This window comes from Homalodisca vitripennis, chromosome 2 (genome assembly GCF_021130785.1).
Source record: "Homalodisca vitripennis isolate AUS2020 chromosome 2, UT_GWSS_2.1, whole genome shotgun sequence".
Classification (NCBI taxonomy): Eukaryota; Metazoa; Arthropoda; class Insecta; order Hemiptera; family Cicadellidae; genus Homalodisca; species Homalodisca vitripennis.
This window is the reverse complement of record NC_060208.1, coordinates 5,260,529-5,279,868: the sequence shown is the minus strand read 5'-3', so window position 1 is coordinate 5,279,868 and position 19,340 is coordinate 5,260,529. Positions and strand designations below refer to the sequence as shown.

The window sequence follows — 19,340 nt, the reverse complement described above, 5'->3', positions numbered from 1 at the left end:
ATATACAACACATTTCACACATTCTAAAAAAATCAAGCTACAGCCACAACAATTAAACGTCTTGCTTCTAGATAGTTGGCAACTTAACATAAACCCATTGATCCCTATGGCAGTTAATACGAGTATATATTTCAATTAGATGTGACTGTTTCAAACCAATGGAGTAAAATGTTTAATTGAATAAACTATAACCTTAAACACTTTTTAATGCTTCTGATAATTTAAATTTGAATCAATATAATAATTTATTAGCTTTAACGTTTAGTTGTACTTCAGTACATTACAAAAAGCCATTTATACTTGAAGTAAAACTTTTTGTGAATTTTTCTTAAATATTTGCCTGCTTTCATTTGTAACAGTAGTCAGAATAAAAATACATATAATTATTGAATTGTAATTATTCATTGAATTATTAGTCACCTAGTTTTGCTTGAGATGGATTAAGAATTATTGAAAATGCCTCAGGGAAATATTGTCAGCTTTGCCTAGTTAATGTTGATGAGGGTTACAGTCGCTACAGCACCTGGGTTGGCAGACATGATTGTAACTAGTGATGTGTGGTTACTAACACACGCACACACACCAGTTAATATTATCACATTGTTCCTTAAGATAAGGTTCTGCTTATTGATTGTTTAAATACTCATCGAGAGGTTTGTACATTCTACAGGTTTCTCTCGATTATTACAATCGTCAAGCCAATTCGTCTGATATTGTTTACTTTACACAAGCCTGTTTCATCGCACTTTGCACTTGTTTATTTGTACTTGCTTTCTACTGGTTTGTGCCATTATCCTCCCAGTAGTTTACTTTATATAGTGATGGTGAAGTTATGTTTACTTTTACTACCACAAATTAATAACAGTTTTAATATTTTCCTATATTTTATGGTATTATTTATAAGAGCAATATATTTATATGCAAATTTAATCTTTGGCTGTTTAAGCAAATTTAGAAAGTACAAGGTGTAACAATTTTTTTATAGCCACTAATATAATAATTTATTTAAAATCTTTCTATTGATCAGCAAACATTTCGTGAACAAATCTGTCACTCAGAATTTCGATAGTCCAATAAGAGAATTGATGATACATTTAATTAAACAATCGCTAGAATCCTTTTGATAGTAACCTCTCATTAAGCATTATTATGGTTCATCTCAATGGAATTTGCAATCAAACATTTTGTGAAAAACTTTGATTGCCCGGTATGGGATAGATGTTTCAACGAAACTCTGCAAGAACATCTCAGCAAAAATCTGTCAGTAAGAACCTCTAGTTCAGATAATCACAATCAAAACGTTTGATTGTACTATCTTGCAATCATGAATCTATAATTGTGACACCAAAGTAGCGCCAACCTTAATCTCAAAATACACTGAGAACCTTTGTTTTATAGATGGTCAATCTTGTATTCTGGTGGGTGCTTTGGTAGTTTTGGACACATTTCAATTATTATAGCGCCTACCTGGGTAAGGAACTTGGCCATAAGTAAAGAGCTCCATGAGAAGGATGCCAAAAGACCAAACATCAGACTTGATGGAGAAGCGCCCGTAGACGATGGCTTCAGGTGCTGTCCACTTCACTGGGAATCTTGAGCCTGGGTACAACAAAATCTATGCTGATAAAATAAATTTGGATTGATAAAATTTGATTGAACTACCAGTATAAAAATATATAACCAATCCAGGACCAAACCTTAACTATACTGAAAGTAAAGTATGTTTCTACAGTATATAAAAGTTGAAACTCTGTTGGTGAAATTATTGGTGCCACCAACATAAGACAAACATCTGAGTTAACAAGACTACTCATCTTAAATAATGCTTTCTGTAGTATTGTAATGCTTATCTTTATGTCATAACATTTTTTCAGACAATGAAGGCATACTTGTTATTATGAAGGCATGTCATTATTTGATGCCAATGGCGTTTTAAAAGCTGGGTTGCCAAAGTAACTAAAACTTCTAAGAAATTTACGTCTTTCCCTCAGTTTTAATTACTTTAGCTAAAAAAATATAATACAATAAACACGAGCTCAAAAAGTAGAAATAGTTAAAATTACTTAATAACTGAGAAAATACACTAATAATTAAAGTAGTTAGTGTATTTTCAGATTGAAAGAAATGTACTGGTCCATAGACCAGTACATTTCTTTCAATCTGATGTATAGAACTGCTATTTCAGCTGGCCTTAAGGCTTACATCCTGTCAATGGAACATTGGGTGAGTTGATGTGAAGATGTTTGGGTTGGAAATTCCAAAGAACGTCGATGCGGTCGAGACAGAGGAAATTAGTCAGGCGGACTTCTGAAACTGCCAATCTCCACAGGAGTTGCCTACATCTACAAAGAATAGCATAATGTGCAAGATCACGGGACAAGACCAACACAGATCAGGTGTGAGGGAAGTTCTCTGCTGGCACAAGTTGATGAATGACGTTACAAGGGTCTCCTGGAACCTTGGGTACAAGATTGTGTTCCACAAGACTGATGCTCAGCTGTCTACCTTCTTCATGGAAACCAACCCAATGAAAAGTATAATGGATGCACGCACTATTTTATCCAATTAATGCAATACAAATTAGTTGGCCTCATCACAGACATACAACTCTTCATCACCGAGGAGCCCAAAAAGGTGGAAACACTGCATAAGGACAAGAGGATCTAAGGCAGACAGAATCTCTGGTGAAATCTTTAAGTTGGTCTAGCAACAGTGTGAAATCGTTTAATGTGTCTGAGCCTTGCTTGGAGATGGTGAGTGTCTGATGCTGGAAAACAGTAAGGGAAGGAAAGGCAAAGGTGATCCAAAGTCCCCATCTGCCCACTGCCCACTGTGCATGTTGGGTACAGCTGTGAAGCTGTTCCAAAGTCCCCATCTGCCCACTGCCCACTGTGCACGTTGGGCACAGCTGTGAAGCTGTTTAAGACTGAATAAAGCCCTAGGGAATGCTAGTGCAGGTGGTTAAGGAGGTTCATTGGGCAGAGTCACAACTGTTGCTCCCGTCGTGTTGTGCTGCTCGTCATGTAAGTGACAGGTGCGCCTTTAACTCTGCAACGTGGGTGGACATTTTGAATGCATTACAGTGCGCCTTTGATGTGTCTATCTGTATCTTGTGGATATTGCAGATGGATATCCACCACCTTTGACATCAAGGATGGACGGTTTATGGTTGAGATCACTTGAGAAACAGAACAGTGATCTGTACTTGACTCAAATCTCTTCTTGCCTGTGTGAGCAGAAATGCCAAAACAAATGTAGAGTTGGGTATACTAATGGCATTGTTGCATTTACTGTTACTGGTTCTGCCGAAAACTAAAATGGTGGTGCTAAAAAGAAATACCTACTACCATCCCAGTCCTAAAATTCTCAACATCAAGCCTACAGTTGTATCTTGCAACAAAGATAGACTACAAGTTAACCTTTTCAGAACAAACACAGCAAACCAAAAATAAGGTGGTAAATGCGTCATATCTCTCAGCCTGTTACTGTCCAATGTTGGAGGCCTATCTTCAAGCAAACACGGTCTGTTCATGACTGCTGTACAGTCGGTTCTTCTGTCTGGTACGGAGGTCTAGGAAGATGACCTTAACAAAGACTACAACTGCCAGAAGTCCATGAGCATGGAATGTTGAGGGTAGCTTCTGGTCACCATACCATATCTGAATCAGCAGTGTTTGCGATTGCTGGGATCATTCAGATCTCTCCCCTAATCAAAGATTACTGCTCTGTGTTCCTTAGAAGAACAAAGAACATAATGAATAGCCCAGGAGGAGAGTAACCACACCCTCCAAGAGTGACAGTAATTATGGGATGAGCAGATCACGGTTTTCATCTCAGACATCGGGCCATGGCTGAATCAGACCATGGCTCACCATTATCTCAATAGAGTAATATATGACCCAACACCTCAGTGAGCACAGGTACTTTTAGTCTTATCTACACAAGATCGGCAAAACACCTTCTGCTGATTATACATGTTGCCCTAGAGAAGTCAACGACTCTTCTACAGAACGTGGTATAACCAGGAAGGCAATTGGTGATGATTTCTCTCTGAAACCATCGTAGCATCAATGCTTGACGGGAATGAAACAAGTCTGCAAGTCGCATTTACATTCAGACAGTAAAGATTGATCTTCATTGCCTTTGAAATTTATTTGAGCCACAGCTCTATGCACAGTGGTGTTTTTGTACAATGTGTTTTGTACAGATTTTCAAACAATAGGCCTACCCTGATGAAATTTGTCAAACGATGCCAGGCTAGTTCTAATACTGAATAGAAATTTTCAGTGGGTAGTCTATTTAACAAGAGCCTATTCTAGTCATGTGTGTGTCAATGTGATTCCTTTCTCACAAAAAATAGGTAACTTAGAAATAAAAGTAGTATTTAAACAACTTCAGAATTTTCTCAGTAGCATTTTTTGAAATGTATTTTTACAAATAAACCAATTTTTGCACAATAGGCCTAGTAAAAATAAGTAAAAATAAGAGTACTCTATTTTACATGATAGTAATATATGGCATAAATGCATAAATGTATGAGTAAAGGCTTATGTACCTTGTCTTGGACAGTACTCATCATCCTCTATGACTCTGGCCAGCCCGAAGTCACAGATCTTGGCGATGTTATTGTCTCCGATGAGAACGTTTCGTGCAGCCAAGTCTCGGTGGATGAGTTGCTTTAACTCCAAGTAAGCCATTCCACTTGCGACCTAAAGTAAAGTAATCTTAGGTAACTTACTTTATCACTATATGATAAACTGTTCTTACCTTTACAACAGACCTTTTTTAAGATTAGTCTTATCTTTGGAATGTACCTGCAAAACTTAATGTTTGCAAAATCTTTCTTTTTTTTTAAAGAAGAGGAGAGACCTTTAAAGCCTTATTCTGCTCATCCTCATGGACTACTGACTTGTGCTAAGACCTTATCAAACAGAATAAAGGGGGAGAGTCAATACAGTACAATGTCGATGGTACAGATATAAAGAGCTGCGGTCAAAGACAAGATTTGAACCTGCACTATGTCTAACTAACATAACACACAAATAATTGATAACATAATGTGCAATTATGAGTTTGCACTATAATTTCACATAACATGGACGTATATAGCCAAAAGTTCCATTTAAAACAAGCAATAGAAAAAGACGTAATCTTCATTATTAAAAACTGATTTATAAACCTTCTTGTACATTCCAAAAGTCTCATAGGTAAAAATATTGGCCTCCTGTGTTGTACAGTCCCTGTGCCTCATATAACATACGGAATATGGATAGATTACATACAATTTCACACGACTTAAATGTACAAAGAATAATATTTCAGTTACTCTTTTAGAAAGATATGCTTCCTAAAAAATGTCTACCATACATTTGGGTTAAAATATTTTAAATAGACCTTTTAAATCACTAACATAGCTTAATACATTTCTAGTATTTTAGAGCTGATTTTTCTTTTATAGCAATGCCTATTATAGCATGATTAGAGCATTAATTCCAGTTACTTAAATATATTACAATTCATTTATTGATATTACGTCAAGTTTCAATGCGTATATAGCCAAAGCTTCTCCCAAAGACAACAACCAACCTGAGCTGCAATGTAGATGAGGTCCCCGAACTGCAGAAGTTTGCCGTCTGTGTTCCGTAACAGCTCTAGGAGGCTGCCTTTGTTCATGTACTCTTGAACGATGTACACCGGCTCCTCCTTGCTACACACAGCGTACAGCGCCACCAGTCGGTCGTGACGGAACTTCTTCATGATAGCTGCTTCTTGCAGGAACGCCTGCGTCGACATTGTTCCCTGTCTCAGAGTCTTCACTGCCACTTCTATATTGTTCCTCCACTTGCCTGCAATTACAAACACATTCAATCATCACAATTAAACATGTTGTACCATTAGGAGTACGGTAAAAACTTCTTAAAGTTGATCCTTAAGGAGAAAGTCTTAAAAATTCTTCCACGGAATCTCTAACAATTCACAATAACTACCACTGATGTTTATAATTTTCTTATTTGACACCAATTTCATAAAAAATGAATAATTCTTGATCATGTCTTTGTGCCATCTGATAGAATGTGATTTTTTTGTGAGGCTTCTGCTAAATTCCCATGAAATTGAATAATGAAAGTAGGATTAGTTCCTTCAAAAAAATATGTATTTGTGTTTGGGATCTACGGATGGTATATTATGAAATATTCACAAAACCTAGAGAATTTCTATTACTCCAGTTCTTTTGGCTTTGTCAACTCTTTAATTGTACTCACAAAACACTTGGATTAGAATACCCATAATGTGTTACAATCAACAGATAAAGTGGTTTTCAAGCATGAGTACAATGAATCAGAGCAATTTACCAGCTTCCCGGTCCTGGGTACACAATACTTGGTGCTTTCATCTGTGTATATGTAAAAGAGTTTCCACTGTTATTGAGCCCTTCACAAAAATACTATTTATAATGCTTCCAGAAATATTTTAAAAACATAATTCTGAAGGAGGTTAAGATTGTTGGACCTCGAAACAATTTCACAGAGAATTAATAAAGATTGGATTGTAGCTCCAGATATCTTTAATTAACCATTTGATAAAACATCTGAGATAATCTAGAGTATTTAGGACAAGTGGATGGATACTCACCGTACCACACCTCACCAAAGTTGCCATGTCCCAGTTTCCTGATTAGCTGTACCTCACTGCGGTCAATCTCCCACTGGTCCCTCATGTCCGGGGAGAGGTCCCAGATCTGGGGTCGGGGTTTCGGACAGGGGCGTGCCAGCACGTGACACAACCCCAGGGCATTCTTGGTGTACGCCACCACAAGAGCCGGCAGTGTGGGGAACGTGTGGCTGGTGGCGATGTAGTACCCACCGTTGTCCAAGGGCTTTATCTTGTAGTGCTTGACGTGGTAGCCTCGCACCTCTTCCCAGTCCTTGACGCTCAGAGAGTATCCGTGAGGATTGTGTTCCGAGTCACGCACCAAGAACGTACCCCGCGCATTCTCCTCTAGGAGCAGTAGCTTCTCCGCCTCTTTGCGCGAGATCTTTCCAAAGAACCAGCTGGGGGCAGAAAAGTCCATTAAAAACACCATAGGTATGTAATAACTTTTTAAAGTTTAGGAATTAATTGATACAAAATTCTTTTATCCTTTTACTCCCCAACTTCAGACACAGGACTAAATGAGTTTGGTTAATCAGCATATTCTTACATTCTTAAACAAAAAGAGACAAGTGACACTGCCATATTCTAAACTACTAGTACTCACTCTTCACTCTCCACAGACTTTTCTTCTGCTACAAAGTTCCAGGGGATGAGGCCTTCATTACCATTGCGCAGATGTCTCACTCTCCACCAGTCCGCGTCACTGACAACAACCAACTCACGATAAAGTTTACGTCATTCACTCAAATTCTTGTTTTCAATGAACATTTACCAACACAATACTATATTGAAATTGTGTACAACTACAACATTATGTTAGGAGATGTGAAGCAGATTCAGTGAAACAAGGAAAATATGAACATTAACGTCATTTTTTTAAATTACACATTTCCCCATTTAAATATCTTTTTGTTTATACAGGTTTAATGTCTTTTTATTGTAAAAGTTGAAATTTACCTCAAAGCCGTAAGTGAAGAATAGCACATCGGTATACAATACTCGAAACCTAATGATACCTTATAGTATTGAGAACACATGAGGCACAGCACACTGTTGTTCCTGAGATTATTGAGAAAGTCACAATTCACTGTGGAAAACCTGAATGTTGTGTTAAAGGTTCACCAATAGATCACAATATTGAATAGTTTGTGTATGTTGATGAGTTATGATTCACGTAAAGACTATAAATTTTGTATTTGGCAGAACATATAAATTCAAAGTAAAACGTAAAAAAATTAAAAAGTAAATCTGATCTCTGTTTTTAATTATTTTAATTAGTAGGTGATTCGAACCTCTAATCAGGCGTTGAGGCTCTAAATTTTCTTATTTTATTTTAATAGCTTTAATATATTTTATTTTAAGTGTTTATTACAAGATTCATGGTGTCAGTTTGTATGAATGTATACATAGGATATTATATGTATACATACTCGTATCTAAATATTTTCAATTTCAAGAGATATTGTTTTACGTGTAAATAAAGTAAATTTCATTTTACATTTTTTAAATTACTAAAGCGTTCAAACATTGGAAATAAAATATTTTTCTTATTTAATTTTTTTTATTTATATTATTATGTGAACTTGTATTTGAATGGATGAACATATTTTTAACTCTGGGGAATTTTGTATTAATATTACCAAAGTTAACAGATTGGGAGTGCCGATGGCCGAGTGGTCTAAGACGTTGGTCTTTGAGTCTGAGTTAGAGATAGCACAAGTTCGAATCCTGTCTGTGACCCTTGCACTTTTTATCAGTACCATCGACCTCTTACTGTATCGACTCTCCCCCTTATTCTGTTTGATAAGATCCTCGCACAGGTCAGTGGTCCATGAGGACGGACAGAATAAGGCTTAAAAGGAGATCGGTCTCTCCTATAATTAAAAAAAAATAAAAAATTCAGCATATTAGTATGTTATAAAATGACTGGGATAGATAGGTGTAGGTAGGTTATACTAGGCCTGTGGATCAATAGTATGCAGAAAAACATTCTTGAGTGATTTTTCCACTCAAGAATATCGAAAAAATGTGAAGAAAATTGTTTAAAATGAACTGAGAGACGTAGACAACATCCCGTGATGTATAGCCCATTGTATCCTTGATTTGGATCATATTGATATTGAGGAAAACAGCACTGGATAAGTGAAATGACTTAAATGTCTATAAATATCAAAATGTCTTATCTAAGCTTTTTTATATAATGGAACAAGTTTATATCTATATGAAATATTGTTTTAATCAGTTTTACAAACCTAAACCCTTTTGATTCGCTTAACGTAATATAATCAAACTATAGGCTTTGAAAATAAATTATACAATTTGGGTAAACCTAAATTATGTTAAACAGTTGACTAATGTGTTTTACCTGTCATCGAGTATTTCCATCCGATCTCCCTTGACGAAAGAGACATCAGCAGCTTCCCTGGACATGTAGTTGTATACAGCTACCACGATACGGCCCCTCGAGCAGCTGGGGTGGACTGGAACATATGTGTAACTTACTTATGTATAATTGTATCTTGTATAGTTTACAAATATTAGTACTGCTTTATAATACTTTTAACTCATACAATTGTTTTTATTATTAGAAACATTTGGAAAACTAATTAGGTATTCTTACCCAGAGGTAAGAACCAAAACAGATCATATCCAAAAACAATAATGTGAGATGTTGTCAAGAGTTACATGTTTTGGATATCAATCCATCAAAACAGACTACAGCATAAAATTGAATCCTCCACATGGCTTCGTGTTTGTAATCTGTAGTCAAACTGTTCATGTTGTTGTCAACTGCTGGTAATCTGTAGTCAAACTGTTCATGTTGTTGTCAAACTGTTCATGTTGTAGTCAAACTGTTCATGTTGTTGTCAACTGCTGGTAATCTGTAGTCAAACTGTTCATGTTGTTGTCAAACTGTTCATGTTGTTGTCAACTGCTGGTAATCTGTAGTCAAACTGTTCATGTTGTTGTCAACTGCTGGTAATCTGTAGTCAAACTGTTCATGTTGTTGTCAACTGCTGGTAATCTGTAGTCAAACTGTTCATGTTGTTGTCAACTGCTGGTAATCTGTAGTCAAACTGTTCATGTTGTTGTCAACTGCTGGTAATCTGTAGTCAAACTGTTCATGTTGTTGTCAACTGCTGGTAATCTGTAGTCAAACTGTTCATGTTGTTGTCAACTGCTGGTAATCTGTAGTCAAACTGTTCATGTTGTTGTCAACTGCTGGTAATCTGTAGTCAAACTGTTCATGTTGTTGTCAACTGCTGGTAATCTGTAGTCAAACTGTTCATATTGTTGTCAACTGCTGGTAAGCCATTTAGACCTACAGACTTTTCCTGCTTCTTTGTAAAATAAGTATTTGTTAATTTGTTTGTTTAGACAAATCGTACATTATACGATCACCTTTTTCATATATTTTAATTATCTTATTTTGTAAATAGCAATAATTTTTGTTTGTTTTGAAATTCTTGTGAGTTTTTTTTAATTTGTATCCTAAATATTTTAAGTTATAACATTTTTACTTTCTTAAATAAAGAACAAACTTTGCAAATGGTAAAAAAATATTTGTATGTGACAGATATTATTAACTAAGTTTAACTTACAATAGGTAACTGAATAAAAACATAGTCAATATTTAAAATGATCGACTTATTATCATGCTAAACATCATGTGTACGTAATTTTTACATAACTGGCTAGCAAAATGAGTTACATAACTGGCCAGAAAAATGAGTTAAATAACTGGCTAGAAAAATGAGTCAGTTTCTTAGTTTTGGTATTACCCTTTGGTATTATCTACTATAAACTATTACTGTGCTATGTCCAGTACTGCATTTCCCTATAGGCCCACTAGGCCCAGGCCTAGGGCGCAAAATTTTAGGGGGCGCATAAATTTTAAAGTACACAAAAGAAAAAAATTGCGGCGGCGGGTGGTGTTGGCGCTCGGCGGGGCGGGTGGCCAAGGTCAACTAGGTCCGGGGTGCGACGTTGACTCATTCATTTGTTCATTGCTTTTATTTATTCAAAACACTCCTATATTTATATATATATATATATATATATATATATATATATATATATATATATATATACTATTGTAATTATCTTTCATCAAAATTACGTAATTAAGAAATTTACTGGATTTCTACGTCAGTGTAATCAGAGTCCTCTGGGGGGGGGGGGGGGGGGCGCTCTTTGGTCTGTAGGCCTAGGGGCGCCGAATTTGTAAATGCGGCCCTGGCTATGTCAGGCTATAAGTAGGTTTAGATTCGGTTATATAAGTATGTAACTCCTAAGACCAAAGTAGATAGGGACAGAGAGGCCTCCTTCTCACCTGGAGACCTTTTAGGAGGCAGAAATCAAGAACCGATTGTCATAATGACCTGTAATTTTCACAGAAAGTCAAATATAGCGTGTTCCTCGTAATAATGTTGTATTTTAGGTCCTTGGTAAGAAAACTGTTTCACAAATATTGGCCAAAGTACCAGTTTCTCAGTATCAGATTGTTGATATGTGATTGATATTGTTCTCACATGGTGTGGTGGGGGTGCGGATGATGTCATGGCCCTGCCGCTTCACGGTGACGGCGCCGCCTCTGTTGTTAGGGTCAGGCGTGTAGCGGGGGTCCCCTGGCCCCACCTGGCCCGTGTCTTGTCCCTCGTGCGACTTGTACCCGTGATTGTACACTGCAACACACCAAGCAAGATACATCATAGTTAGGACTATTTACTATTTAATAAACGTAATCCTTACGTATGAATCTATTAAATTTGATAATACAAGAATATTAAACATACATTGAGGTACTGAATTATTTAACACCAGTAATGACTGTTTCAATAAATATGATTAAATTTAGATAATTTTATTACATTGTGTAATTTTTATATATATAAAAAAAGAAAATGAGTCCAAATACACGTAAGGTAGGGGGCCCAAATATCGCCCACTTAAGGGAAAATTTAAGTTAACGGTTAATTATGGGTCATTTTGTTCAAATAATTGTTGAAATACGTAAAGTAGGTATTCAATTACCTTATAACGTAACTTATATTTTTCTAAAACAACACAGTTTCACATTTAAAAAAAAAAATGTTTTAATGTTTGAATGTTTTAACTTAAAAAAAGTGTTCCTAATATCGCCAACATGTGTTCCTAATATCGCATATGGGAATAGTATTGGAAAAATTAATAGAAACATTTTAAAAATTGTTTGAAAAAAGAATTTTAATCATAGTAGTACAAAATTATTTGATTTGTTGTGCAAAAAGTTACTGGCTTACAATCTTGACAAACATAAAACTTTTGTTTTTTAGAATTTCTTTTGTCACAAGCTTCATGAAACCATAGGAAACATTTCTTACATTTTAACCAAGTCTCACCATTTTTGTCACTTGAGTAAAAAACCATCACAAAGTCCACATTGAGCATCATCACCATCACCATAACTACTGTCACTGTCATCCGTTGACACATAGGGTGGGTCTTCGTCGTCATCAGTTGAGTCAGGAGACGGCATCCCTTTTTTTCTGTTTCTCTTCTTCTTCTTTGCCTGAGACTTGCTTGAGTCATAAGTCAAACTGCCGTTTACATTTCGTTGTCCTGTCTATGGACCCAAGTAGTGCATTTTTAAAGGGGGAAGCACTGACAACAGCTGCTGATCCAGCCCTGGAATTCGATGTTGTTGGAAGAGAAAGAGACGGTACAGGATTGATGTCTGTAGGGGAAACTGTGATTGAGCTTGGCGATTTTTGTTGAGGTGCCTGTATTTCTTGGACTTCTTCTTCCATTCTAGTGTTTTGTTGGTGATGGAGGAAATCTTCATCGGTGAAAATGTTAGGATTAAATGGCAAAATCCCTGTAGCTGCAAACCCTTTTGTGGCGATTGATAATGTAGCCGACTTTTCATAGGCTTTTCCAACAAACTCACCTATTTGAAATACCGTAATGGCTCCTAAATAAATGGATGGTTTACCAGCCAGTTCTCAATTTCCTGAGGCGTAGTAGTAACTCTTGAAGCTCTTCATAAACGTTTTATCCAGAGGTTGCATGTGGTCTGAAGAATGAGGAGGGAGGCACACCAATGAGACGCCATTTTTCACGAGCTAGATCGATCAAGTCTAAATTGCGATTGTGAGTTGTGTGGCCATCAAGAATCAAACACCACTGGATCATCTTTAGTTGGTTTCACGTAAGAAATGAAATGTGTAAATCATTTAGTAAACAAATCTGTCTGTATCCAACCTGAAATATGACAAGCAGCAATACTGCCAGGAGGAGCTCCCATCCATTCAGTTCAGGCTTCATTCTCTTCCGTGGGAACACCAGCATTGGAGGAACCAAAGTTTCCTGATGCTGACATACAAGCAACAATGGTTATGAGGCGACCTCTTTCGGCAGATGACAGTTTATGAACTTCTCTTTTTCCCTTTAAAGGTACAACTCGCATGCTCTTGTGCTGTACACTTGTTACACCAGTCTCGTCGGACGTTAAATACCCCAGTTGGTGAGAAATTAACGCGCTCTAGTTCTGGCTTGAGAATATCATAACACTTTTTTACATTTTCAGGTGAAAATCCTTTTATTCTGGCCAAGGACAAGGGTTGTGGTTTCCGTAATGACAACTCAGGATGGCGTTTAAAAACAGCCGTAGCCATTTCCCTTCCTGCACTTTTTGTTTCCTGCGAAAAAAGGGGTGGGCAATATTGTTTCGTATAGCTAGTTGGATAAGGCCATTCTTTTGATATCTTTTGCTGTGAGCCCATAAAAAGACCTTTCCATTTTTAGACAATACTCTACAAGCTCATCCTCCATTTCAGTCGGCAAGACAGGTTTTCGCCCCAATGGAACTAAAAGAAGCTTTTCTAGTTCGTCTTCACTTTTTTTTACGTAATCTTTTAGTGACGATCTAGGCACCATAAATATTTTAGAGGCTTTTAGCAAACCCATTTCTTTATTTTTCACTGAAATTACTGCTTCCTTCATCTTTAATTTATCCCATGTTTTCCTATGCGCCATCTGAAAAACAAAGAACGAAATGTTTAAAAAATGTGTTTCCAATATCGCCTAGTGGGCGATAATAGGAACACTGCGGTGGGCGATATTAGGAACAGCTCCTCAAACAAAACATGGCGGCCACTGCAGCCAAACACGCCAAAATAAAATGGATCAAAATATTACTTAAACCAAAGCTGTTTCCGAAGTTTTTGAATAGGATCAGTAACATTTTGTAATTACCTTAACTCTTAATTTTATACTAATAATAAGTCACATGGGTTTTTTAACTCACATTAGGCGAATATCTTTGAAAAATCACAACATAAAACTGAGACACGCCAACCTTGCCAAACTTTAAACAGATTACTCCAGCTGACGGCTAGTTAGAAGTTCAAACGTTTATGGGTAGATCGCAGCACTAACCAGCAAGTTACTGCAGTGGGCGATATTAGGAACATGGGCGATATTTGGGCCCCCTACCTTACTTGTGATATTCCAAACACATAATTGCAGTAATGCAAAAGAACAAAACCGTAACATTAGTATTTTATTCGGAGCTGTAGTAAATATTGTTACTATTGTAACGCTAACCTTTGTACTTGTAGAGAGGGTTATATTAAAATCATCACAGCACTACTTTAACTTGTAACACTTTTACTGTATTTAGGTTCATTTGTTATTTTGTGATGGAGATGTACACTTCGTATAATTATTTGACTACAATAGTATATTATGTGACAGTTGACGAATCAGGGCAGCCATGTAGTAGGGTGGCAGAGGTCAACTGTATCAATGTATACACATGTTAGTGGGAATGGGTCTGAATACTGTCCCCCGGGCAGAGTACAATATAAATGTCTTATCTTCTTAAGGGTCGAAACAATATCAGGTATTCCAGTATTAGGTACGAGACATAGGTGATATTGGAGGTTATAACTTGTGCCGGAACTTGTAATTGGTCTTTCACTCCAGAAAAGGGGAGTGTGGATATTTACTAAGGACATGTCCTGTAGGATGTGCGGTGTAGGGCTGATACATGTGCCTGTAGGCCACATGCACTGACGGCAGGCATTGTTTGTTGTAGCCTCGATGAATTGGCGAAGTAGTGCCCTTGTCATACTTTAGAGCTCATTCCTTCGTTTTTAAATAGGACCAAATAAAAGAAAAAAGACAAAGACAAATGATCTAATAAAGGTTCAAAACAACACATATTTGATTTTATGTTCATTATTAAAAAGGTTAAGAGGCTGTTACTATTTTTCTACACTATCTATCGAAATAAAATATAAAAACGTATAGACAAGCAGATAAAAAAATGTAACGATTGAGTTATGTAATATAAACTAAAATGAAATTGTAAAATATTTACACAAAGTACTATTTTAAATGTAGTAAGTACAAACATTCTATTACGGTATAGCAATTTAAAATAACAATAACCTTGCAATAACGTGATGTGATCCTTCATGAAGATTGTGTCGATTTTACAACACACAATAAGTGTAATTACCAACTTATCTGAACGTATTTATCACTTCATCAGAACAGCATACATACAAGCCAAGCATATAGTTTTACAACAAACAATAAGTGTAATTACCAACTTATCTGAACGTATTTATCACTTCGTCAGAACAGCATACATACAAGCCAAGCATATAGTTTTACAACAAACAATAAGTGTAATTACCAACTTATCTGAACGTATTTATCACTTCGTCAGAACAGCATACATACAAGCCAAGCATATAGTTTTACAACACACAATAAGTGTAATTACCAACTTATCTGAACGTATTTATCACTTCATCAGAACAGCATACATACAAGCCAAGCATATAGTTTTACAACAAACAATAAGTGTAATTACCAACTTATCTGAACGTATTTATCACTTCATCAGAACAGCATACATACAAGCCAAGCATATAGTTTTACAACACACAATAAGTGTAATTACCAACTTATCTGAACGTATTTATCACTTCATCAGAACAGCATACATACAAGCCAAGCATATAGTTTTACAACACACAATAAGTGTAATTACCAACTTATCTGAACGTATTTATCACTTCATCAGAACAGCATACATACAAGCCAAGCATATAGTTTTACAACACACAATAAGTGTAATTACCAACTTATCTGAACGTATTTATCACTTCATCAGAACAGCATACATACAAGCCAAGCATATAGTTTTACAACAAACAATAAGTGTAATTACCAACTTATCTGAACGTATTTATCACTTCATCAGAACAGCATACATACAAGCCAAGCATATAGTTTTACAACAAACAATAAGTGTAATTACCAACTTATCTGAACGTATTTATCACTTCATCAGAACAGCATACATACAAGCCAAGCATATAGTTTTACAACAAACAATAAGTGTAATTACCAACTTATCTGAACGTATTTATCACTTCATCAGAACAGCATACATACAAGCCAAGCATATAGTTTTACAACACACAATAAGTGTAATTACCAACTTATCTGAACGTATTTATCACTTCATCAGAACAGCATACATACAAGCCAAGCATATAGTTTTACAACAAACAATAAGTGTAATTACCAACTTATCTGAACGTATTTATCACTTCATCAGAACAGCATACATACAAGCCAAGCATATAGTTTTACAACAAACAATAAGTGTAATTACCAACTTATCTGAACGTATTTATCACTTCATCAGAACAGCATACTACATACAAGCCAAGCATATAGTTTTACAACAAACAATAAGTGTAATTACCAACTTATCTGAACGTATTTATCACTTCATCAGAACAGCATACATACAAGCCAAGCATATAGTTTTACAACAAACAATAAGTGTAATTACCAACTTATCTGAACGTATTTATCACTTCATCAGAACAGCATACATACAAGCCAAGCATATAGTTTTACAACAAACAATAAGTGTAATTACCAACTTATCTGAACGTATTTATCACTTCATCAGAACAGCATACATACAAGCCAAGCATATAGTTTTACAACAAACAATAAGTGTAATTACCAACTTATCTGAACGTATTTATCACTTCATCAGAACAGCATACATACAAGCCAAGCATATAGTTTTACAACACACAATAAGTGTAATTACCAACTTATCTGAACGTATTTATCACTTCATCAGAACAGCATACTACATACAAGCCAAGCATATAGTTTTACAACAAACAATAAGTGTAATTACCAACTTATCTGAACGTATTTATCACTTCATCAGAACAGCATACATACAAGCCAAGCATATAGTTTTACAACAAACAATAAGTGTAATTACCAACTTATCTGAACGTATTTATCACTTCATCAGAACAGCATACGAGTACATACAAGCCAAGCATATAGTTTTACAACAAACAATAAGTGTAATTACCAACTTATCTGAACGTATTTATCACTTCATCAGAACAGCATACATACAAGCCAAGCATATAGTTTTACAACAAACAATAAGTGTAATTACCAACTTATCTGAACGTATTTATCACTTCATCAGAACAGCATACTACATACAAGCCAAGCATATAGTTTTACAACAAACAATAAGTGTAATTACCAACTTATCTGAACGTATTTATCACTTCATCAGAACAGCATACGAGTACATACAAGCCAAGCATATAGTTTTACAACAAACAATAAGTGTAATTACCAACTTATCTGAACGTATTTATCACTTCATCAGAACAGCATACATACAAGCCAAGCATATAGTTTTACAACAAACAATAAGTGTAATTACCAACTTATCTGAACGTATTTATCACTTCATCAGAACAGCATACATACAAGCCAAGCATATAGTTTTACAACAAACAATAAGTGTAATTACCAACTTATCTGAACGTATTTATCACTTCATCAGAACAGCATACGAGTACATACAAGCCAAGCATATAGTTTTACAACACACAATAAGTGTAATTACCAACTTATCTGAACGTATTTATCACTTCATCAGAACAGCATACTACATACAAGCCAAGCATATAGTTTTACAACAAACAATAAGTGTAATTACCAACTTATCTGAACGTATTTATCACTTCATCAGAACAGCATACGAGTACATACAAGCCAAGCATATAGTTTTACAACAAACAATAAGTGTAATTACCAACTTATTTGAACGTATTTATCACTTCATCAGAACAGCATACATACAAGCCAAGCATATAGTTTTACAACAAACAATAAGTGTAATTACCAACTTATCTGAACGTATTTATCACTTCATCAGAACAGCATACTACATACAAGCCAAGCATATAGTTTTACAACACACAATAAGTGTAATTACCAACTTATCTGAACGTATTTATCACTTCATCAGAACAGCATACGAGTACATACAAGCCAAGCATATAGTTTTACAACACACGATAAGTGTAATTACCAACTTATCTGAACGTATTTATCACTTCATCAGAACAGCATACATACAAGCCAAGCATATAGTTTTACAACACACAATAAGTGTAATTACCAACTTATCTGAACGTATTTATCACTTCATCAGAACAGCATACATACAAGCCAAGCATATAGTTTTACAACAAACAATAAGTGTAATTACCAACTTATTTGAACGTATTTATCACTTCGTCAGAACAGCATACATACAAGCCAAGCATATAGTTTTACAACAAACAATAAGTGTAATTACCAACTTATCTGAACGTATTTATCACTTCATCAGAACAGCATACATACAAGCCAAGCATATAGTTTTACAACAAACAATAAGTGTAATTACCAACTTATCTGAACGTATTTATCACTTCATCAGAACAGCATACATACAAGCCAAGCATATAGTTTTACAACAAACAATAAGTGTAATTACCAACTTATCTGAACGTATTTATCACTTCATCAGAACAGCATACATACAAGCCAAGCATATAGTTTTACAACACACAATAAGTGTAATTACCAACTTATCTGAACGTATTTATCACTTCATCAGAACAGCATACATACAAGCCAAGCATATAATTATAAAAGTTATTATTAATGAAAGAAAATTTTATTTTGGAGGTAACCAAAACGAAATTAAAATTTATGTAGGCCTACAAAACTAAAAAATCTTAATTAATTCAAGTCTCTACCTGCTGGTAAATTGTTTACTTTATATGAAATGATATTTCCTTAAGGAATAGTTTTCACATAAAAATGATATACTTGCGGAGTAGAACAGGCAACTAAAGATAAGAAGCAGACGACAAGAAACCGAGCCCATAAAATTAATAGACCTCTTTAGTCCACCAAGGATTATTTCGAAATCAAAAAGAAATTTTAAAATAAGGATCTGAAGATAGAAGCGAGGACCAAGAAATAGTATTCATAAAATTAATTGTACTTCCTATAAGGTCACCTAGAGTGGGGGAGGAAACGGAGTATACAGATCAGAAGATAAGGAAATGCTTTCAAGAAGCACTGACCATAGAATGAATGGAACTCACTAAGGGTACGGGAAAGACCACGAAATCATGCTCAGAAAATCAATGGCACTCACCAAGGGGACGCCCGGAGTCAGGCCCATGTCGACTGCAACACATCCCCATTCTTCCTACAGGTCACGTCACCGCCATGCTGTAACACAATTACGTCATCAGACTCATATCCGACTATGGAGACTAGAGATGTGA

The 19,340-nt window shown here is 35.6% G+C and overlaps 1 protein-coding gene across 2 annotated transcripts in view; it reads right to left on the bottom strand.

Moving 5' to 3' along the window:
* The window catches only part of LOC124353481 (tyrosine-protein kinase Src64B), a 151,192-nt gene that overhangs the window by 14,978 nt on the left and 116,874 nt on the right, over nt 1-19,340 (bottom strand). For both annotated transcript variants that reach the window (XM_046803324.1, XM_046803323.1), the window contains 8 exons: nt 19,208-19,284; nt 11,187-11,339; nt 9,020-9,134; nt 7,259-7,357; nt 6,634-7,052; nt 5,587-5,846; nt 4,556-4,709; nt 1,468-1,599 (listed from right to left, as the gene is read on the bottom strand). In XM_046803324.1, the coding sequence (XP_046659280.1) occupies nt 1,468-1,599; nt 4,556-4,709; nt 5,587-5,846; nt 6,634-7,052; nt 7,259-7,357; nt 9,020-9,134; nt 11,187-11,339; nt 19,208-19,256 (1,381 nt within the window). In that variant the 5' untranslated portion in view covers nt 19,257-19,284. The remainder of the gene's footprint in view (nt 1-1,467; nt 1,600-4,555; nt 4,710-5,586; nt 5,847-6,633; nt 7,053-7,258; nt 7,358-9,019; nt 9,135-11,186; nt 11,340-19,207; nt 19,285-19,340) is intronic.